Source organism: Lipophrys pholis (assembly GCF_963383615.2).
Source record: "Lipophrys pholis genome assembly, chromosome: 11".
Lineage (NCBI taxonomy): Eukaryota > Metazoa > Chordata > Actinopteri > Blenniiformes > Blenniidae > Lipophrys > Lipophrys pholis.
Window position 1 is genome coordinate 10,452,957 of NC_137631.1, and position 23,859 is coordinate 10,476,815.

The following is a 23,859-nucleotide window of genomic DNA, read 5'->3' on the forward strand; positions in this document are numbered from 1 at the left end:
AAAAAATTCTCCTTCGGGGTAAGTTTAATCAACAAGGTATTAAAACTAATTACATTTTCCTCCATAGACCTTTGAAAAGGTTTTGTTTTTTTTAAAAACTAAAAATTTTGGCCAACTATAAATGTGAAGCTGCAGCTCTGAGCCCCTCAGTGAGGACAGCAAAACATCCCAGCTGTAGCTTCCCCCCTCCGCTTCTCCGGCTTCACTCGTGCACCCCTGTCACGGTTGGCCAGCGGTCTCCTGAGGTCGTGCGCAGCCTCATGACAGGAACTCATTAGTGCACTATAAACATTTAACTTGTGCTAGCCCAGAGGGAGGCAAACGTGGCCCAGGCCTTACTGAAGAAGGTGAAAGAAGTCCGTCTTTGTGTATCTTTGTGACACTGGGACACAGAACACGCTTGTGTGTGCTCTCTGACCAGGATACATCATCAGTGCAAAAGCAGAAGTGAGGGGGACCTCTTATGGGCAATCACCAGTTTATTTCACTCAACCTGTTAACTTAAACATCCTCAGAAGGTACAAGGAAGTAGACATCTGTATTAACATTTAGGATAAAGCGGTATTAACTTTACTAATCTTGTGATATTATTACCTGCTGCTGACTTTTGTGCGGGACTTTTGTTTATAATAAGGTCATTTATTTTACAATATTTAATGATATTTACTTAAGTGAAAGATTTGAGTTCTTGTTCTTGGGTAATAAAAGATGTCAAGACCCCTGAACTTAACTGTGATCGTCACTGAGGTTAAACTCCAGATCACACAGCATGCAAAATGACACTGACACTCATTAAATTGTGGTCTAAAATGGAGTCGCCACTTGCGCGTGACCCAGAAATAAACTTGAATTAAAACCAGTGCAGTGACACGGTCAAACTCAAAATCAAAAAGAAATCACAAAAGTAATGCGATTCTGCACGTGAAAGAGGAGCGAGAAGTGTGTGTGCGTGCATGCGTGATAGTGTGCACGTGAACATAGCACAGACGTAAACAGCAGAATGTATGTTTTGACTCCAAAGTGTGGTTTCCACACTGGCTGTACTCCACAAAGCTCATGTAGGCTGACACTTCACCGACAATCATTACTGCTTCATGAGTTAATGAGTGTTTCCAGCATTGTGTCTGTCGCATAGACGTCAGAACTGAAACAGAGTCCAGTACAATTGATAACTCATCCTGCTTTAACACACTTTTACACGACAGTCAATCACAGTGTTACCAGCTTCATTAGCGGCCTGCGCCCACTGTCAGATTTGGGACTCGCAAAGAGGTCAAGCTGCTGAGTCAGGACTGTACCGAAGGGCCACTTTGGTTTATACTGCAGCATGCCGGGGTCACATTGGGGTTTACAACCGCAATGTAAAACCTGAGATTGGCAATGCTCAGACTGGTGTTTACTCTTTGCAAACAGTGGGTTCCATAGTGCACAAATGACAAAATAGTCTGTTGGATTTTTTTTTCATGTATTTTTTTCTAATCTTGCTTTTTTCTAAACAAAGCAAGTGATCTTTTAAACCATTCACTAGCTAACGTGTGTTTCCAGACTATTAGAAAAACACAGGTCATTCCAAAATGTCTAATGTTTATTTGCAACGTCACTGGACTATAAAGTAGCCTGTTACTGTAACACTACTATTAAACTTTAATACCTGTTGAAGTTAACTCAAACTCACTAAAATACATCGTGAGTGCTCCAGCATTTCACTTGCAACTGATGAACTTTCAACTGAACTTCATGACCCAAACAGCGCTGACAGCTATACTGCACATTACCAAAACACTCTTTCAAGAAGAGACCGTTAAAACCGATGCAATTCCAACTAACTATGTACTTTTTACTTTCAGTAATAAATAACAAGTTAGTAATTACACTATTTTTAATGAAGTAACTAAAACTGATATCAGCAACTCATTATTAATAACTTTCAGAACAAAGTTTACTCGTGAACTGCTCATTATTTCTATTACCATAGTTCTTATCCAGATAAATCAAACACTGTTTACTGATTTCTGGAACGCAGAAAAGTAAACTGATATATGGTAACATAAATGAGGATCATAACAAGAAAGCAATCAAATTATACAATCTGTGTCATACAAAAGGACAGAACTACAGTATAAAATGGGGAAATAATTTTTAGAAACATTATTTTACTTACTACTGACATGATTGTTAGGATGTAGTGCTCCAGGTTGCGTCCATGATGACGCACCATTTTGGCATCAGCTGTCACCATCAGCTCCACGTAGCGAGGATAGGAGAGGAAGCGCTTGCGCCGGCGTGACGACTTGGGATGCACGTTGGTGGAGTTGTTTTCATGACCGTGTTGCTCATCGAATGTTGCTCGAAGAGAGTCCAGCTCCTCTCCCATATTTCCTCGCCCCTCATAAGAGACTGGCCTTTTGGATTCCTCTGTGTTGGAAAGAAAAGGAAGGACAAGCGAGCTAAGAGACTGCGTAATTAAAATATTCATCAACTACTGTGTAATGCAAACCAAGTACTCTCCGGTGGTGAAGGTATTTTCATTGGGGGGCCCTGGCACAGTCACAGTTCCACATAACAGAAGCACGCTGTACTTCGACACCATAAATCAATGTGTCTTTCCAGCGTTCAGGAAAGCAGTTTGCAGTGAGAGACACAAGGTCACTGGCGAGTTTTGAGAGTAAAAGTTTTTAGGTCAGGGAGTCTGCGATTCCTTTGCCTCACTTGCCAGTCACATAAACTCTCGACAACAGTTTACCAACTCACTGAGGAACTGACCTCAGCAAGCAAGGAAAAAGACGTGAAATCCTAAAATTATCTTGATTCCGCATCCCAGGACGGGGAAGAATGAAGGGCGACACAATCGTTCTTAAAGGAATCAAATCTGTAGTGCGGCATACTGAAACAATCAGCAGGGTACAGATGAAAGCCTTCATCTGCAGTCTCAGAATGACAAGCATATAGTGTGTATACTCTACTGAGTCCGTTCTCTCAGCTGAACTGCACGTGTTGAGCTGGCTGCGAGCAGCAGATTCCTTCACCATGACAGAGTGGGGTTAAAAGAGAGAGCGAGAGAGAGAGGCAGAGACACACACTACAAGTGTGAGCAGCAAATTTTATTGGAAGAAAGGAAAAGCAAATCTTGCAAAGCCTCACATTACGCTGATGTAATTACACATTAATAACACTGACAGGTTAGTTATAAAAAACCCTAATAGAAGTATTTTAATGTTGGGTTTTTCTAAACCCAAAATGCACTGGGAGACAAAAGTAATACTATGTAAAATTTACATGTTAGCAGTAAATCTTCAAATGAACCTTCAAGTTTTACTTATATTTATATTTAGTACAATCATGACTGAAGTTACAACCACCATGAATATCCAATCCATCTTTATTAATAAAGCACTTAAAATAAACTGTATGCAAAGTAAATATTACAATAAAAACTTAAAATTACTTCTTAAAAATTCTAAAAAGTACGAAGAATACACAACATAATAATAATAACATTAATAATCTGACGATGTGTTAAAAACCAAGGAGAAAATAAACTGGGAGAAGGTGAATGACTCTTCAATAGAATTGTTCCCTCCACAGTAAGGAAGGCAAACTGGGAGATTTCCATTCTGTGTTATCGCAGATTTAAAGGCACCATTTTTGGAAATTTTAAATTAAATAGAAATAGCCACACTACCTTGTTTGCTACTGCCCTCAAAATAAATAACAAATAAATCAATGACTTTAAATGACACTGGCACTGCGCGGGAGCCAAGCATAGCTCGGAGTCCGTCATCCTAAACAACCTCCTCAACTTTGTACAACCCGAATATAGTGAAACGCTCCTTTGTGTTCTGTAAACTCAGTTTTTCCAGACAGTCACACAGAGAGAGATTGTGTGTAACTGTTAGGGAAAAACAGCAACAAAAAAAAAAGAGGAAAGAAAACTCATTGAGAGTATTCAAGCGATGCCCCCAGTGGGCACGCGAGGCGGAGCGTGACTCCCTGGCACAATGGCGCACAGCTCTTGCTGCCGTGAGGCCCAGCCCTATGCCAGCGCCAGTATCCGAGTCAGCGCCAAGCCCGCCTGTGCCCGCGCGCGCAGCAATGGGCAGCTGGGCCAGAACGGAGCTTTGTATCACCCAGGAGAAGAAAAAAAAAAAAACCTCCATCCAAGGCCAAACCCCTCTTCACTAAACCCTCTAAACAGACTCATCACTGCAGACAGTCTGACATCAAAGGGATTATCAAAGTGCAGGGGAGGATCTGCATCCTCAGAAAGTGGTGTTAAGACGAGGAGTAAGCGAGTGTGAGATGAAGAAAAGGAAAAGAGGAGGAGAGGTGAAAATATGCTCTCTGTTATAATAGCCTTTGAATCGGCACAGATTATCCACACACAACCTATCCCAAATCGCCTTATGTTAAAATCCCCTTCTCACTGGGTAGTGAGCCGCTACTTACACCATGAGAAGACAGGGATGACTGCCCTGACCTTCAGGACCCACGCAGACATGGCGGCACACAAAGGCCACTGGGCTCACAATAACCAGCATCAGCAATGTCGTGGGTACATGTTGAAAATCACTACCAATTACAAAACCATGTTAAAAGGCATTTCTTCTTTCACCTAAGAAAGACAATAAAAAAAACAACCAATAAGCACAAGCCGATAACAGCAAGCTCCAGCATAACAAAGAACAATAAAACGGAGCCCTGCGCGGCATGAGAGTAAGCTTTTATAAACTTTGTAATTTGGTTGGCACCAGCGTTCACATAACTGACACAGATCCACACCACTCTCACTTTTCTGCTTCAGCGCCTACTTGACTTGCTGTGAACGTGTAAATCTTTCAGCCACTTTGCCAAAAGTCAGAAACAATGAACAATAAAAGCCATGTTTATCTGCTCACTCAGTAACATACTTAATTGCATACACAGCATCTCACACACATTATTAGTGAAGCACTAGAGGCATATTTATTCAAGGTGTCACGTGGGTTTGAATGTGCACATGTAGACGTGTTTTTGCAATTATTCATCTGTTTGTACAAATTCAGAGACATTTACAGTCCCCTTGCATTGTTGCATGAGCAGTTTTTGTTTGAGCCAAGTCATGTACACCAGCCTGTCTAAATGGATCTCATTGAGATTTTGACCAGATCAAAGAGCCACTCTTTGACTTTCCTTCAGTATTCTGTCAAAAGTATCAATGCCAGGAGCCAAACAATGGGAAACCCACATTTCATTGTTGAACTAATTAACATTCTTTCTCCGCAGCCTGCTGTGAGGCAAAGCGCTGTATTCCCTGGGTAGCAATTAAATAGACAGTAGCTATACCTTACAAGGAGTATAGATAGGTCAGACACCCTGATTACTGGAAATTAACCGGCAATGTACCAAGAAGAGAGAAAATGTTTAAGTTCCTGCAGACCGAAGCACAATTAAGAGCAATTCTGTGGCTAGACAGAGAGAAGCAAAACGGAGGCTAATTGTTGGTGCTGAAGAAGGCTTTTTAAAGTGAAGTGGCTTTTGACCTCACTGGAAGACACCGAGCTTTGTACACTCACAGTGATCTACGTTGTTATTTTCAGTTCAGAGACATGCTAAAGACAGCATGGTGGTCAGCTGAAGAATGTGTTTGGAGTAGCAGGCCTCCTCACAAGAGAGAAAACACCACTTGTGGGCCCGGAGTCCTTATGATGGGCACGGACTTGCTGTGTTTTCTTCAAGCCATGATCAAACTAAAATACGTCTGACATTCAGTTTTAAAGAAATTTATCCAAACACACCGTAGATTAAACAGCTGGCAGATGTCTGCAGCTCAAGCTGGAAAGCCATCTGAAAGTGCATACTTTCCCCAAAGTCCTTCAAGGTCTTTTAATTTTGTGTTTGAATAAGGGAAAAATATTTAAAGGTCGAGACCTGGTTCTGCATCAAACAATTCTCCTCATCAGTTCATGACAGTTCAAGAATACCAGCTGTCAAAAGACTTAATGTTTTTGAGTTTTACACAGATTTGGCAAGATCTCACAACTTACTGAAGAGCTGGAGTTTATGTAACAGAGACCCATGTTTACAAGAAAAATCAAGAAGTGAACACACCTTTTTCAGATTTGCGTAAATAGTTCAAGTACCAAATCAATGAAAGTCATGTCCGAAAAGAGCAACAGAGTGCACTGGTTTGATCAGCAGGTTCAAAATACCTCTGTACTTTCTTGAACTTCTATTCCCCTCAGACTGTCTTGACATAAACAAAGCAGGTCCACAGTTTTGAATGATTCCTGGCTGCTCAGATGATACACAGCCAGACTTACGGGCGATGACGCCATTGTTTAACTGGCAGGTTCTTGGATTCCCCCCTTTCGTCCAGTCCATCTCACTAGGAAACTGTCGCTCACCTGTCACCCCCCACCTCTGACTCTCCTCCAAGCCACCATGCAGTCAGTCACTGTCACTCAGATTATTCTAACCACTCCAAATCAGCCACCATTTGTTAAGCATGCCCAGACAGTAGACAGTGGGAGAAAATAGCCCCAGCTGGAATCTGTCACGGGAACTCCTGAGACAACACAACACATCGGGTTCAATAGGGCTGAGGCCTCAGGGCAGGCGGACACATGGCAGCTATTAAAGTTATAGACTGCATATAGCTAACCAGCCTCTTTTGGCCCTGTTCAGAGTATCTGTTATCTAAAAATCAGACGACAATGAGAGCAATGGACCATATTATTAGCGGGTTGCACTATCTGTCATGTGGTGTTATGAAATTTGAGGCAGGGAAGAGACAGAGCACGATGCATGAAGGGAAAACATGTGCATTGTAGAAAACTCTGACACATGTTGGTTCAAAGTCAGTGTAGTCAGAGTAAGGACAACACATTTTTCAACTTGCCCGACAATTTAAAAATCTGTGTCATCATCTTTGACAAATACGTACATTTACAAGAGAGAAATCGGTAGTAGGAATTCATTTTCTTTTTCCAGCATGTCCATTGTTCAACAGGGCGAGGAAGCAACTTTATAGTAGCAGGTGTAAGAGAAGAAAGACAGGCAGTTGGAGCTTGGGAAAAGGCGGGGGGCCGCAGCCAAGCTCTGTAGTAAGACCGACAGGCACATGCAGCGCAGCCCAGAACAGCTCAAAGATATGAAGAGAAAAGTTCCTTTCTCCATTCCTTTGCGCTGTTCGCTCAGCCATTCCCAGCACTCAGTGGGACACTTCGTTCACTGACAGTCCAGGGACATGACATGCACTTTGACACAACCACATCCACAGAAGCGCACAAAAAAACACAAAACAAATGTTTTTGCTGAGCAACAAAAGGTACTTCCTGGATTCCTGGATTGGGGGAGGTTCAGTTGGGCCAGGGGGCACAAGGCCACAGAGCAAGTCTAAGCCTTTTGGAGCCATGTGACATTCAGAAACTTCACACCATCTAAAACCAGTTCCTAAAGGTGAGAGAGGTTGTCTGAATGATCAGCGCTCACCCATCACACCCTGACTGACCACTTTTCCTCGCCCCTGTCAAAAGCCAGAGGGAAACAAAGAGCTCAATGCCTGCATGGTTCAAAGTGACTTGCAGCAAACAAGCTGGCAAGCCCAGAAACCACGCACCTCGAGGAGGGAAAAACTCAAGGTCACATCCAACTGTCCAGTGGGTGACTCCGAACAAAGAGGAAAGTGAGGTCACAATCAACAAGTGCTTCCATTCACATACATGAAAGCGCAAAGGGAGAGCGGGCACCGATTCAAGTCGGCTAGTTCAAACCACAGGCGGGGGAGGGCATTTTTCCATACAAATGAACCCATTGACCAAAAACCTGATGCTAGCATTTGCACTACCATGTATACACAGTGGGCACCAAGGGGGAATCCTATACAATGACTGTGTGGAGGGTCAGGGGGCACAGATGCCATGTGTGCCAAGTACTGCTGCATCAAAGCCAGTCACTTTGCCGTCCCAGCTGCCCTCAGTCAGCCAACAAGAAATCAGGTGAAACGCTTTACAGCCAACACTACACCATGGGCTTGTTTGGGTTTCATTTTGCTGTCAAGCTGTCTGTATTTTCGATTCACTGTTTCTAATTCAGACAAAATAAGGCACCCCACAGCTTCAGACTCGCAGCCAGTGACTGTGAGAAAATAGACAGTCCCTCTTGCCTCTGTCACTCGTTTGGCCTCTCGTGGATTTTGGAAAGCAAAGAGAGAAGAATCTGCCCCTATCTGCAGCCACCCTCATCTCTGTGGTTATCTCTGCTGAAGGACGACGGAGGGATTCACATGCAAGCTCTGAGACAGATACCCTGCAGAATGTGTCATTAAAGGTCGGCGCTGTGTTGTGATTCGAGCCTGGCGAGCTTCTTACCCCGATGCTTTTAAAACGTATAACCTGGCACGAGAAGGCCCTCTGCGGCTTACAAACATTAATCACCCACTCAACGGCTATCTACAGCAGAGGTATTCCAAACAGCAGGGAAGCCACCCAGGTTGGCTCGCCGAAATGCCAACCAATGAGCCCCGAGGGAAGTTTAAAATAATAGATTTGCTTCTCTATTTTTGATTTACACAACTACTTTGAAACCGTGATAGATTCTTGAAAGTGCCATCCACTCGAAAGCACATACAATGATGCTCCAGGGCTTTTCTCAACAGTGCGTGAACACACAGAGTGAAGAGGCAGCTGCAGACAGGTATATAGCCATGTCGTCAGTGCTGGAATAACAGAATATCCTTTTCCATAAAGGTAACACTTTAAAAGCCCTTATAAGTCCACTTCTACCCCTGACATCTCACAGGCAGTGACAGAATATGTATGAAACAGTCAAGTATTTGTACGTTTGCGAGATGACAGGCTCAGGGTTCAAAACAAAACCTAATCTTTGTCGAATGTACCTGCGTGGAAACATAGGCTTCCTCTCCTTTCAACACGTTTTCGAAGAGACTGTACAAACTTTGGAAACTTGCAGTGCATCCAGATACAAAAGACCCCGTTGTTTTTCTGACACACTAAAAGCAGCACTCGGAGGCGTCCTATCTAAGGGAAACAGTTATCTTCCCCGAGGTATCTGTCGTCTGATACACTTTTTGTTTCCTGGAGGTGTGTTTGATAAAAAATACAACTGCTTGTTTCATCTTTGTCGCATTCAGAAATATGTCAGGGCTCAACAAAAATAAAAGCGAATGGAGAAGAGTATTCACCTGAGGAAGAAAAAAAAATAGGTCTTGTAAAACAATTTCTTTGCAGATGGAAGAGACTGCCTGAAGGCAGCGACTCTGCCTTTCCATGTGTTTGGACCTCGACAGGTTTTACACCTCCATCTAAACCTCTTCAAAGTCTTGAACCTGCCAAAAAAAGCTCTCAACACTCCAGCTCCCAATTTTGATTTAAGGCAAGGGTCCCCTTTTCAGAAACATAAAGCAGGGAAAAGGAACAAATGGAGGAAAGAGTTTTAAGATGATAAACCCTGAAAAGAAGCAGAAATGTGCATCTTGCTCACATCACATGTTCTTTATTTGGTCTCGTTTGAGCGGGACAAAAAAGTGGAGCTCCATTTCTTTAACATGGTACGAATCAGGACTGCATGGACGACTCTCAAAAGAATGTATCTTCATATAAAATATCATAAAATGTTCGTCCAACCAAACACTATTTCAGATTAACCGTGATGACAATTTCAGATTCTTTGATTCATTTCATTCGTCATTCTTAACGTGTATTATTTGTTGAATAAAATAAAGATAATGACATGACTTGCCAAACTTTCCAATTTTTCCTCCCTGTTCTTGTTTTTACAACTTTATTTTAACTTTGCAGCTGACAATCTAAGCAGCAATGTGCATTTTAACCTGGTGGCCATCTCTCGATGTGTTTGTTAAAGATGATAAGGAGCCTGTAGATAGAGGCCTGCTGCTCAAAGGTGCAACTCAAGGAAGTGAAGACAATCAAAGAGATACAGATGCAAGTCCAGAGGCAGGAGGAAAATGTCCAAACACAAAGCCAGAAACAGAATACACATGAGTGTTTTGCAAGCAGAATGGCACGCGCCAAGTCAGTGTTTACATCTATCCTGCTAGTCGCAGCGTGCAGTGCGCCTCTTCCCATAAAAAGACAGGACCGTTTTCCTAGTCTTAGCCTTCAAAGAGTCCGCTTATCACTGCATCTGCAAAGGGACCTATCTGATGAAATTGAGGAGCTACAGCCTGGGACGCCTCACAGTTCTGACCCGGGCCCACTGCCTCTTTTCAGCTTGCTGTTCTTTGTTTACTATCTGGCCTTTGATGAAGCCCCCCAGGTCTCAGATCTCAGACATCTCATTCCTGCCTTACATTGACGATAGTTTCTACAAAGATTTGAATTGACATCATGACATGGGAGATGTATATGCATCTCATTTGAGGCTAAGTGGATGTCGACAATGATTGCTTACCACGTGAATGACAAATGAAAAATTCCAATGGATGTTTCAAACACTCATCAAAAGTCTGAGGTCAGTCACAAATCTTTCACCAGCCCAGTTCCTAAGAAAGTGTGTACTCAAAGTGGGGGCTGAGAGACCCTCCAGATTTCTCAGTCTCTGTTTACCACACACAGACTGGGAGATTGAAAGGGTGAAGCATATTAAGGCGGTATTGGCCTCTCCATCAGGTCAGCCCAAGTTTTTTAAACTGCCACCACACACAATGGCCACCATCAAGCGACAATGGCTGGGTTCAGACAACAAGCAAATCAAGCAGTCTGCCCATAAAAGATTTATTGCGTCACACAACAAAGGCCGCCCTCAGAGCTCCGTGTGAGGACAACTTTTGGATCTCCCATCGAGGTGAAATCCACTCGGTCACCCTGCTTTCTCTGGAGGGCCTCTCCTCCACCCTAAGGCCTCAGCCATAAAAATTCTAATGAAATTGTGTGTGTGTGTTGGGGGGGGGTACTTTCAAGTAGCCTCCCAAACAGAAAACCTCTCCTGTTCTTTTAATCGCAAGTGCAAACTAAGAAGAAGAAAAAAACAATTCCTTCCCTCTGAGCTCCAGCCGCAGAGCTTCAGCCTCGGCAGCAGTGAAAACACCACTGCAGGAGAGCGTTTTGGCCTAATTAAGTTGAGAGGTTTTTCAGGAACGCCCCTTAATCAACGCTAAAATCTTCTGGGTATCCTGTGAGCCAAAGATCGTGACTGAGTATAATTTACATTTTAGGACTGTGTTTATTGCAGTAATTCCGAAAGTGAATGCAAGTGATAAACAGGTAGGTGTTTGCGGGTGAAAGTCAGACAGACAGTGGTTAAAGGCAGTATATTTAGGTAGTCTGTTACCTGAGGCAGCGCAGGGCCCGGCGTTGTTGTCAGGGTTCGAGATGTTCCTGTTCTTCTCATGTCGGTAGACCAGATGGGGTTTGTTGTGTTCTTCATCATATTCCTCCCCCTCAGAGGTTAAAAGAGGTTCCAAGAAGTATTCGCCATGTTGTGTTGTAAACGTTCCAATCTAGAGGAGGAGAAAAAAAAAAAAAGACGTCAGTGATGCCTCTGGTGATGAAGCATGCGCTTGCATGTATGCATGTCCCGTACGTCATGTGTGAGTTTGGTCTCCAAATCAAGGCGCAGTCTTATCTACTAAGTCTGATCTACTAAGTCTAATCTACTAAGTTGTGAATTAATTGTCGTCGTTATGTTCTTGCCTTGGGCACCACTGTACACATTACTTCCATGCTTTTAAACAAGCCGTGTTTTCTGACAGCTGCACACGCACAGACCATGCTGACACAGAGAGGTCAGCAAATATGTGTAACAGTCCGTGTTGAAGTTGGCTTTTGAAAGTACATTTCACACCTTCCTTGCATGTATCGATGCACAAGTGTTACAGTGGTGATGGAAACCATTTTACACAGCTGTGAACAGACTGTTAAAGTCAAGCTGGTTAGAACTGTGAAAAGGCATTTTCCCTCACGTCCTGACACTGGCAAGAGTGACATCATCATACATGGACCGAGTTGCTGACAGAGGAATGCTAATATTGATTTGGCAGGTCCGTTCTTTGCAAAGCTCTTTAGCTCACTCAGCCATGAGGCACAATGGTGTTTGCATGGTAATTTCATGCACACACTTAAACAGGATATTGGACACAGGAATGTTATCTTTGAGGCAGCGTTACTCACATAACCGTCCACGCGAGTGATGAGCACTTGACAATGAAAAACATTGAAATCGGATGTTGAAAACAGAGAAAGCTGGAAAGGAAAAGTACACATAGAAACTGTATATGTACTTTTCCTTTCACCTTTCAAAGGGTTGAGGATTAGCACTTGTACATATACACTGTACTTCCTCAGAAGTGCCATAGGCATCAGGTGCTACACATTTCCAGTGACACAGTGTAATTACAAGGTTTTAAAAACAATACATATGATAGCAACACCTCTGAAAGATTAGATCTTTTTCCATGACTTCTACAACTGTGCTGCAGCAATGTGACTCCCTCAGTTCTGCAGAGCAAGAAGGGATGTATTGGCTTCATACCAATCAATGTACTGACTCTATTTATAGCCAGGTGTACTATGAAGTGAGCCAGCCTGTGCTGGTGCCTTTGTTCAAACCAACCAGGGTTTTTTCTAAAACTGGAGTCAAATGCAGTATTTTAAAAACTACATTTACCATCCTGAGTATTTCCGTCACCACAGTGACAACTACTGTTGTAAGATGATCCTGAAATGGAAGCGGGTCCCTAATTATCTTTATAGTCTAGTATGTATTAAATAATATATGCACCACTCCTTTGTTTGTGCACTGAATACTCCCTATATCACAGCAGCATTCCTGGACTCACAATTTGACTTAACGAAGTAGAGAATTGCTCTGAAAGAAATTGTTTCCCAGCTGGTGTGTTGACTGAATTCTTCATCACTTAATATGCATAAAAGTAGGATAAATCACATAAGATCACCAATTGTGAGTTTCTGCTAGAAGTCTAGTCATTTCTGTCATGTTGACTTCATGTTGTCCTAAAGGTGTAGACTAAACACACATAACTAGCAGCCCCTGCATCCACGCCTCGTGGCACTTTACAATAATAGTAGAAATTGTTGGTATATGAAATGGTGGAATGGAGGAATGATGGAACAAATGATCTGGGTCTCAATTAAAATTATTACAAATTATTATTACTGGGTTGTTTCATAACAAAATAACCTATGCATGCACACTGATTAGGACCGAAGACATTTCATGAAATTACTGGCCATAATTCTCACAGATTCTTACAGTAGACGTGTTCAGTCAAAATGTGGCTCCTGGGTTGTGAGGATTGTCATTTATACAGCCGTCACAACAATCAAAGTCGCACGTCCCTGCTGTACATTGATGTTTATTTATTCTTGGCCAATGATATAACACACCTTTTCCAACCACTGCTGAAACATAATGGAGATTTATACAATGTAATGGATGTTTTCCTGAGTCCTTTAAACCACTATTATTAGCAACATCTCCAATTAGGCAATTTCAATTGCTTGTTTTTGAAGTCTTTATGTGGTGTTAACTGAAGGCTGAACAGATAAGTGCTCTGTTTAGTCAATGTTGGGGGGCGGGGGGAGGGGGGGGGGGGGGGGGGGGGTTCCAGGGTTTCCCAGTATTAGTTCAGCTCAAAACTGGCAGAAGTTTGGGCAGACACAATAGCTGCTGTTCAGTAGTGGGTGCTGAATCGGAGCTTACAACTGAGAGACTTGTATTTCAAGCGGGGTCGTACTCATGACATGGGGTGCAATGACCAATGGCACACATTTCCCACAAAGACACAATGCTGAGTCACCCAGGAGTCACTCGCTCATTTGCAAGTTCCTCTTTAAAGGTAAGAGGACATAAATGTTCCCCGAGCCTGATCCGCACATGGACTCACATCTCTTGACATTGGAATGACGGTAGATCCTTTCCTCGGTGCGTCTCGCCTCACCACACACGCCTGTTATGTTGAGTGAACTGAGAGAGCAAGTGCCTTCAGGAACGACCATTTCCCACGGTGCGAGCAGTCCCTAAGTTCCCGGCAACCTTCATTGGCAGTTGTCTCCTCTTCAGAGCACTGCTCCTCTCTTTCTGTCCGTCACAGCTCACTTTGAAAAGGCCAAAAGCTCCTCAGCCCCTCCCCCTCAATTGCCCCCTGGGGATAGCTTTGAGTAACTCTGGACGAAAGGGGAACCTGCTTTTTTCAGAGTGACCCCTTTGTTTTAGGGTTTAATTATTCCTTAATGACCTCATCCCAACAAAATGTGCCCAGCCATTTAGCCCCAGAGATCAGATACGGACACATTTATGACCCGATAGCTCCCGGTGCTGTACCCATTGTCCTGTCATGCTCAGTGACTGATGATGCGGTTAAGCAACAAAGATTGTTGAAAAGAGGATGCAAACATGTTTGCATAAGTGAGTCATACATCAATAGGCTCAGAGGGGTAATTAAGAACTCATTACCCCGATAGCTGGAACACACCTTGTGCATTACTAAGCTGTATAAACAAGGAAAATAATATTTGATTATTGCCCCCCCCCCCCCCACCCCCCCAAGCAAACACAAAATTTGCCAGAATCCTAGGTGATAACACATAGTGCTGCTAATGTCTCAGCAGGAGTGCAATCGCTGCACGCGTTCTAAAACTACTAGTTAAAAAAAGCCTCACTATGCAGCTGATCCAAATTCTCTAACATGCTATCCTGGCACTGCACACATTGCGCTTATCTAAAATAAGTCACTGATAGGGGCAGTGACGGAGGGAGGGAGAGGGCGAGAGAGAGAGAGAGAGAGAGAGAGAGAGAGAGAGAGAGAGAGAGAGAGAGAGAGAGAGAGAGAGAGAGAGAGAGAGAGAGAGAGAGAGAGAGACTCTGAAGCTATGGCCACTCTGTCTGTGTTGCTGTGTCCAGCTAAACACTCCCCCACGACCACCACCACCATCACCACACACACACACACACATATGTAGAGTCCAGGCCAAAATCTGCCTGGCGCGACTGAGGTTAACCCTCTGCCCCTGGACCAGTAACCTTATGTGACCCATGAAGTCATCCCCTTGGACAGCTCTCACATTCTCTCACACGGGAGTCAGCAAACTAAACGATTCGAGCATCAGGGTCTCTGTACGGTATACTGGGTCTATAAACTCATTATTAACTAGTGACTTCATTCAAGAATTTTATGATATATGTGAAATGACAAGAAATACAAAACAGGAGCATTAAACATAGTAGAATTGAATAATTGAATATTTGAGGCTGCTTGTTGGCTAAGTTAATAAAAATTAACCATCTCTTTTGGGGCTATGAGAGTGTAAAATTAGGTTATAAACATCCAGAAAGAAGCATCTTCAAATTGGTGGTAGTATTATGACATTTCCACTAGTTTTCTCCTAAAGCAGGGGTGTCAAAAGTACAGCCAAAGGGGCAGAGGGTTCATTTCAGCTGGTGGGATGACAGTGCAAAGTGGAAAAATTGAAAGCCATTGACTTCAGAATAAAATGTAACTGATTTGACCAACATTGTTTTGGAGAGTGTGAAAGACACAATACAATATACGAGGTATGTATTCATATCTATTTGCAGGGGAACATTTCGAGATGATGTAAAACTTGTTTAAGCTATTTCAGCTGGTCCAGTCCTCTCAGGATCAAACTGGAGAGCATGAGGCCGCTGCACAAAAATAAGATTGGTAATCCGGTTCAGCACCCTGCAACCCTGATGAAAATTGATGGGTAAATCCAAACGCATTGGCACGACAACAAATGATCTAATTAGCTCTTGCTTGCAATCTTGCAATGGGATTATACAGCCACATCAACCTCAAGTCTTTTATCCTGATGCCTGGAGCCTGGACTGCACCGAGCACCGAGCAGCATCACTCCACAGGCATCGAAGGTGTCATTATTCTGGCAATTCTTGGCTCTTGGTCCACTGCTGCACACGCTTCACCTCGGGGCATGCGTGGACGGCGGAAAGTGATTCTTGAGTTAGGAGACAGTGGTAAAGCGAAATACTCACCAGGCCGGTGCACAGGCTGAAGACCGCGGGGTACGCGCCGGTGGCGTTGACGTGTCCGCGGAAGAAGCAGTGGCGCATATCGGCCGGGTCATGGAAGTGGGAGTCCGTGTCGTTGCTCTGTTCCGCTCCCAAGTGTGTCACCGCGTAAGAGGGGGCGATGAAGCCGGAGTCCGCCGTGAGGTTGAGGTGGAAGCGATCCCCGAACGCGTCGATCCTGTAGTGAACCCGCAAGCCCGACAGGTCGTCATCCAAACTCCTCCGTCTCCTCCGGTAGTGCAACTTGTGTGGGAAGGATTCTCCGAAGTCGTTGACGCGGAGCGGCGTGACGATCTCGTACGATGACAGCTGCTTGATGAAGCTTTCTGCAGAGACGTCGGGAGAAAGTGGAGGCTCAGAAACACACACCGGGAAATCAAACGAATGCAGGCTGCAAGACTGACAGGCTGAGAGTCAGCGGGCATCATGCACATAGAAGAAGAAGAAGAAGAAGAAGAACAACAACAACAACAACAACAAGAAGAACAAGAACAAGAAGAACAAGAACAAGAAGAAGAAGAAGAACAAGAACAAGAAGAACAAGAACAAGAAGAAGAAAAGTGCTTTGACTCAAAAAGTCTCAACCGAACGCTACCTTGTTTTGGATGCAGTCGGTATTGGAGGGTCTCCCGGACAAGCGCTGACAGATGACACATTAGTCCAACCAGCCAGATTGCAAACTGCATGATTCCCTCCGAAGGAACCCGGGCTGTCGTCTCTCCAAGGCTGTACCCTCCGTCTCTCCCGAGCGGCTTGCCCCCTCTCTCCCTCTGCTTTCCCCCCCCCCGGCTTGTCAGCAACAGGTCGTGGGATCCGCGGAGGCTCTCTGCAGCGCAAGTCTTGCAAAGTGCATTGGCTTCATCGCATTGCTCCACATGTATATCCACCACCCGCTATAAAGACCAACTATTTATGACACATTCGTGCACCCCCACCCGACCCCCACCCTCCCCGACGCAAGGGGAGAAAGAAAGAAAAAAAAAAAAAAAAAAAAAAAACTGCTGCCTAATGTAAACTGCTGGCTATACTGAAAGGAGGGATCAGTGCCAAGTCCGCTTTCCCTTAGCCATCCCTAGAACATCCCGTGCACCCTAAGCACTGAGCCTCGGCGAAGCTACGCCCCTCCCGGCCCCGGAGCCAATGGAGAGGCCGCAGCGACCACCACACATGGGACAGCCTGCAGGGGCTTCTCCCAAGACAATCCCAAAAAAATAAAAATAAAATAAAATAAAGTCATCTCTTCCATATCAGGATTTTTATTTTTTTTTTCCTTCAGCAGAAAGTTTGCTGATGCTGTCAGTCACATACACACTCTGGATGACAGCTGTCATGAGAACTAAAAAAAAAAAAAAAAAAAAAAAAAATCCCTCTGGCAAGTAATAATACAGATTATCACATCTATTATTAGGTAGACTTGAATATATATGAGGTTGTAATATTCTAATTTGGTTTACAGAACATACTGACCGAGGTCCTCAGTCAATGCAGAAAGCACTGCTCATGAATGTTTTCAAAGTCCTAAAACTGTATTTAATGTTTCACTTCCAAATGTAACATGAAATGTTGTCATTTTAGAAATGTTTTTTCACATATTTTCCATGTTTTCGCTCTTTCGGCTGTTATAACGGGCGTTTTTTTTTTTTTGTTTGTTTGTTTTCTTTTCTATCCGTGTTGGCTGTTTCAGTTGTTTTAGCCATTTTAAAGCTAATTCATGCTCTATTTATATTAAAACACATTATTATGGTCACTACAATGTGGTGACGTTTTATTTCAGTTGGAGCGTCTTTAGGCTTCTATGAACATTTGGCAATCCATCCACCAGAGGACGCTGCTCTAAATCAACATATTGGCACAATACCAAGAAAAAGAGAATTCATAGCTTAAAAAAAAAAAAAGGAAGTTAATAGCTGCAAGTACAGGAGGTAGAACTTTTGGAGACAGGCCATCAGTGAGGCCGTTACCCAAGGTGTCATGAGGCCAGTCCGCGAACACTTCCACCTTATCGTTACTTTTAACATTGTTAAGGCCCTGTTGGTCCATATCCGTAAGCATCACAAGAAATACAAAATGATCGCAGATGGAAACAATGAACAGACTTAATTATCTGTATACATATTTAAAGTCAACTACAAATTAACCTCTATATGTTTTAGCCATTTTAGTAATTTTAGCATTTATCAGTGTAGCAATTTTACATTTATATTTTGTCCAGTTTTTCCAATTCAACTATTAGCCGTGAAGCTCTTCCAATGTGACATCTTTTGTTATCATTGTTGTTTGCTATTTTCTCCTCACATTTCAAACATAGAGATTAATCAGCATAGTTTTTTGCGGTTTAGGTGGTCAAAGCAAATGACTGTTCATTTTGATTTAAACTCTATTCTCCTCCATAGCTTTTCATAAAAGGTTACCTTACAGAGAGGTGGGGGGGGGGGGGGGGGGGGGGGGTCCATTTAAAAGCTGGGCATATTTTAATGCCGTCCAGGGTGTATCCTATCCTCACCCATATATATGTGTGGCCCTCCAGCCCCTCTGTTGCTTTTCATGAATATACATGGAAATATGCACGTGTTTTACATCGCTCCAGATGCCCCTGCGGGCTTAACACTTCATATGTCTTCGGCACATTGTAACGTGAACAGATAGCAAATATTCATACGGTTCACATTTTTCTAATGTGTCTCCACTGGGAGGTTCATTCTCCAGAGTGCGCTGACAAGCAGTGTTGTGTTGTGCACGTTATCAGGTTATCCACTTAAATGATGAGTCAAAGTTGTTCCATTAGAAATCACACTGCATTATATGTACATAGCTAAATGTTCATAAATGGACCTCACAGTTGCAACGTAGTCCTTTTTTTTTTGTTACTTCAAGACATAATCTACAAGTGATTCAGATATCTGCTCGTTTTGTTCAAAGTTGGAGGCCACGAGTTGCTGATAGTTGGTAAAATCATTTAAAACTAAAGGTGGCTGCTTTTTATAAGATAAAGAAATATTTTTTTGTCCTTATGTGACTTGCTTTAAATGCAGATAAAGTTACTTGTATGTGTGTTTAACAGAGCCCTTGACTCACTCCGCTGAGCAATACAATGATAAAAGCATGTGTTTAATCTTTCAAAAGCAAAAGTTAAATCTGTGATTTTCAAAATAAATATGTCATGATCTTATTATCTTATTGTATCACATTTCACACAACCTACATGTAAAACTATTACTGGTGATTAATAAAGTATATAAAGGTTATATAATAGTATATCATTTTGTAAACAAATGTGGACATTAAACAGGAATATTTCCAGACTTTTTGGAAACAAATTTAGAAAAGAAAGGTTTAAATACTAATGAAAGTACAAGTCCACATGAATGTTGGTTAATAAGCCAATTATTTTGTAATTCGTGACTTCTACTGTTTTATCTCTCAGTGTCATCATCATATATTCAGTCTCAGCTGGCCAATTTTAGACTGCATTCTTACTTTATACACGATTGAGCTGTTTAACATTATTGGCTTTATACTGACAGAGAAGATAAAATATCAGTCTCTTATTTCCCGCTACCCATAGATGCACACATGCAAACTTTCCATTCACTTTTATTAATCCTCTCCAAAATGTGTCAAGCTATAGAAAAATTGTATCCACTCTGTAACTACAGTTCCAAGAACTCAGAAAGATCAAATGATGTCGTGAGCCTTCACTGAGGAAGGTTTTAGAAGAGGGCTGATGTTCTGAACTCCCAACATGCCACTGCACAGTTGTATTTAACTAACTGAGAACTGAGCTCGCAGCAGCCTCTTACACACTCATCTCCGGGGTTTCCATAAAAATGTCAGCGTTACCTCCACCAGTAAGGACTTGTAATACTATAATGTGAGTGTAATTTCAATGCGGGTACATTTTACTCCAGCAGAATCACCGGTGTGTGATTGCAGGCTTGATTTTAACAGTGTTTTTATTGTAAAATGCACATTCAACCGGGTTCAGAGCGCTCTCGACACCATGTTAGTCTTTTAAAATACCATCAGTTCAATAGCTGATATTGATCCACTATGTCTTATGCATTGAGTGAATTCTCTTGGTCGGCAGCAGAGGTTAAAGATAACTTGTGGGAAAATATCGAGCAGTGGGGTGAACAAAATAATTCGGACACAGGCCATTATGAGCCATTCTTCACTGTCATCCATTGGTGGAAGTCGACTTCCTTGGCTTGTGATGTGGCCAGCTTCTCGTTAATCATTCGGGCACGTAAAGTCCTACAAAAAGTTGATGGACATGTGAAAGGAATCTTGTTTTTCATGTCCTTTGAAGACTAATGTCACAGCATTGAGAGTAATTAGACTCAGTGGGCTCACCGGAAACACTTTTGGATCCCGTAAGCTCTTTCTTTGATACAAAACATCTCGTCTCCAAGTCATGGCTATTACTTTTTTAAAGTCTGTCTCTCTCTCTCTCTCACTCTCTCTCTCTCTCTCTCTCTCTCTCTCTCTCGCACTTTTCTCTCGGCTAGTCTCCTCCTCTGTGTCTCAACTTTTACTTTTTTTGGGGGGGGGGGGGGGGGGGGGGGGCTAAAAATCAAAGAGTTGTCACTTTCATACCAACTTTGGCACTTATGGATCAACTTCCTGAGGTTTTGGCTGATATGCACCTGAAAGAAGAAACAAATAGAACGTCTTCCAATCTCATCAGTGGCTTTCTTTTAATATTTTGGGATTCATTTTGTCGCAAATCACATCAATTCTCATTCAAAAAGTTTCCTTGTCATTAGAACATATATATATATATATATATATATATATATATATATATATATATATAATGTGATGATATCTATCATGGTTAACCTTTTTGATGCAAAATTTAAAGAAAGAAGTGGTACAAACTCTTTCAAATGGAGGAAAAAAAGAGTCCCACATTACTTTTCTTTCTTTCTGGCAAAATTCAAGAGTGGGTGCACTACAATGGTCCTGTGATGAAGTTATTGTGATTTTGGGTGAAGTGTTTCCACTGTAACTGCTCTGATGCCTCCCTGATGTGTTATTCATTCAGCTTCTCAGCCTCCTGTGAGGCTATTCATTCTCCTAAGCCACTCTCACTGTGCTCCCGCTATCTTCAGCCAAGCGAGTACTCACGAAGTTGCATTTTTAAGAAACACAATCGTCGTGTAAAAGAACTATATTCACACATGTGAGCATATTGCAGTGACAGAACACACAGTTTCCTATTTGTTGATACTGTAAAACTGCAACAAAAGACAAAAACAAAGGAAGAATGAAAGAAAAATCTGAAAAATTACTATTAATAAGATCCTTTTTCGGATTAGGAAATGCTTAAGTCGACTTTATAATGAGAAGCTCCAGATGTGGAGCATTTTCCCACTAAAACAACCATGACAGGAGGGTGCCTGGTGGACTCTATACTGTTCAGACAGGTGCTGATGCCTCCAGCCATCACTTCATCCACCAGCCACTCACTTGCTTTCATCATTTATGCCACATTTTAAAGTCATCCATATGGTCGCTCCTATTAGCATATTTAGAGCTTGTATAGCTGCTCATGAGCTCATTAGGTCTGCACAGATGTCCCAAGGATGAAACACCCCCTGTTTATACAGGATGAATACAGGTGGGTCAACTCATTCATTTCCTATGATGGAACCTAGAAATAAATCCTCAGATCTGGATTGTACAGCAAAAGTTGGAGCCCATTTTGTTTATGGGGATTAATGGCAGTGAAGGGCACACATATTCATCAGTCTTCACTTACTGCCACTAACCGGTGTTTTCCTTATGTCTTTTATAAAATGCAGTGGGAAGTTCAATCTCAGTCAACTTATTTGTGCACATACCGACTTTACCTGCATTTTAACAAAATTCCGATCAAGCTTGCTGTTTCCCATGTGTTCACCATCTTGTTTCAAATCTATCTGAGTCTGATACTGTGCTCTGCAAAGACTATGATCTCAGTTTGGCTCTGAGCTGCAGCAGACCTCGTCATGTCAGAAGCACAGCACGGCTTGTGAGTTTGGCAAACAGATTCTGGTGACTCTGGCAGAATCACAGAGATGGCACCGAAGCACGGTGGAATGTATAGGACCCTTCTGGACACTAGTGACGATGGAATAAAGTCATAGATCCCTGAATGGGGCAATAATGTTGGGTTGGGTTCTGTGCCTGAGATTCTGGGAGGACATGTTAAACGTTCAAAGACGCAGAGCTCATTGCCTCCAAAAACATGGCTCATTGGACCAAGAATGGTCACGTTGGAACTGATGATCAGGTGATTTTGACATGAAAGTACTGTGGAACTGACTCAGAGGACAGTCCGACAAGAAAATATTTAACCTCTTCATAATTTCTGGAACAGAATGATAGCAGGCAGATATTCATTATTAAAAGTTTAAGCTTCATTAGGATGATAAGATTTTTTAATTGCATCGAATCATTACATCACATCTTCATCTGCATCATCACACATTAGTGTGCAAACTATGTCTTTTGTAGTTTCCATTCCATGTTTAAGTATCACCCAAGTGTGTATTAACATATAAATGCATTTAAAGACAATAAAAGAAAAATGTGGTTTAGGATGTGTCCACACTGGCTGTGTTGAACCAGACCACATCATACAGGAGACCGAGTGTGGGACCTTCAATTAGATTTAATTGGGTAGCTGCAAATTATGTTATCTTTATTATTATAGACATATAGTTGAACAAATGGTTGAAAAACATGGACCTTATCTATTCTCTCTCAACCAACGGTATGGTCTTTGTCCTTTTTTGTTCCTTTTTACGTGTTTTAACCAACATGTGTCATTTCCTGTTTTCAGAAATGAAGAGAGTGCTAACCACTTCACCGCTATCCAATCACAATAAAAACATTTCTCCCCTTGAATCTATAAAGCTTTAATTTGAATTTAATGTAATTCAACTTTAATGAACTTTAATAACTACACAGGTACTGTAAATAACAACAACTATATGCCGTGGCTTGATCAAATTGCTGTTCTCCAAATTTGAGCAAAACTGAGGGCGAAGAGCTCAAACAGCTGCACTCAGCCTCACACGCTTCACTGGTTTTGAACTCCCGCAGTCAAAACTTACATCTCGACATCCTGATAATTGCCAGAGCCTCGTTTTCGTCAGCCACTCTTTTTCAGTTTCACAACCCCTCTCCTATTTAACACATACTGTATTTGCAAGTGTAAGAGGTCACAAGCTCAGGGATCGTAACTTCACCGCAATTCCTCGTAGAAGGGGAATCGAAAACTGCAGTACATCACAGTTGTTTATAGTTTTATTTGGCGATGACAATCCACAGAATGCCATGAAATACTCTTTGACAGGCCTCTCGGAAGTGAGAAATTGTGTCTTAACGGGGGTTTCCTGTAAAGATGAATGTTAAAATTAAAAACAGAAGTTGTGCTACTCTTGAATCAAATTTCTCTTTTCCGTCCAAGAATGAATACATCCGCTAAGAAGGAAAGTGAAGAAGCACACCAATAGTGTGCAGGTTATTGTACGACTAAAGGAGTAACATATTAGCTACACCTTCAATCCCATCTCTGCTCCCACCATCCCCCCCACCTATGACCGTTCAGGTGGTTCTCATGGCGCAGTGATCAAGGAGCTCGACCACCTGAGACTTGTGTTGGCTTGTAGTGCAGATTAAGCCCGTGAGTCTTCCGTCCCCCCCCCCCATTGCTGAAACGAAGCCCCATAAGCTGCTGAATTCCAAGTGCCCTTTAAACACAGTGGTCTGTCAACCTCTTTCCTGGTCTCATTGAGTGAGGCATTGTCTGTCCTAGCCCTGCAGACAGCTGTAAAACAATGT

The 23,859-nt window shown here is 42.5% G+C and overlaps 1 protein-coding gene across 1 annotated transcript in view; it reads right to left on the reverse strand.

Moving 5' to 3' along the window:
• The window catches only part of LOC308117156 (A disintegrin and metalloproteinase with thrombospondin motifs 20), a gene marked incomplete at its 5' end in the record, with an annotated part of 74,983 nt that extends 58,271 nt beyond the window's left edge, over nt 1-16,712 (reverse strand). The window contains 4 exons of the mRNA XM_080475847.1: nt 2,162-2,415; nt 11,290-11,458; nt 15,991-16,352; nt 16,622-16,712. Of these exons, the coding sequence (XP_080331973.1) occupies nt 2,162-2,415; nt 11,290-11,458; nt 15,991-16,352; nt 16,622-16,712 (876 nt within the window). The remainder of the gene's footprint in view (nt 1-2,161; nt 2,416-11,289; nt 11,459-15,990; nt 16,353-16,621) is intronic.
• Between the last annotated feature and the right edge of the window lie 7,147 nt (nt 16,713-23,859).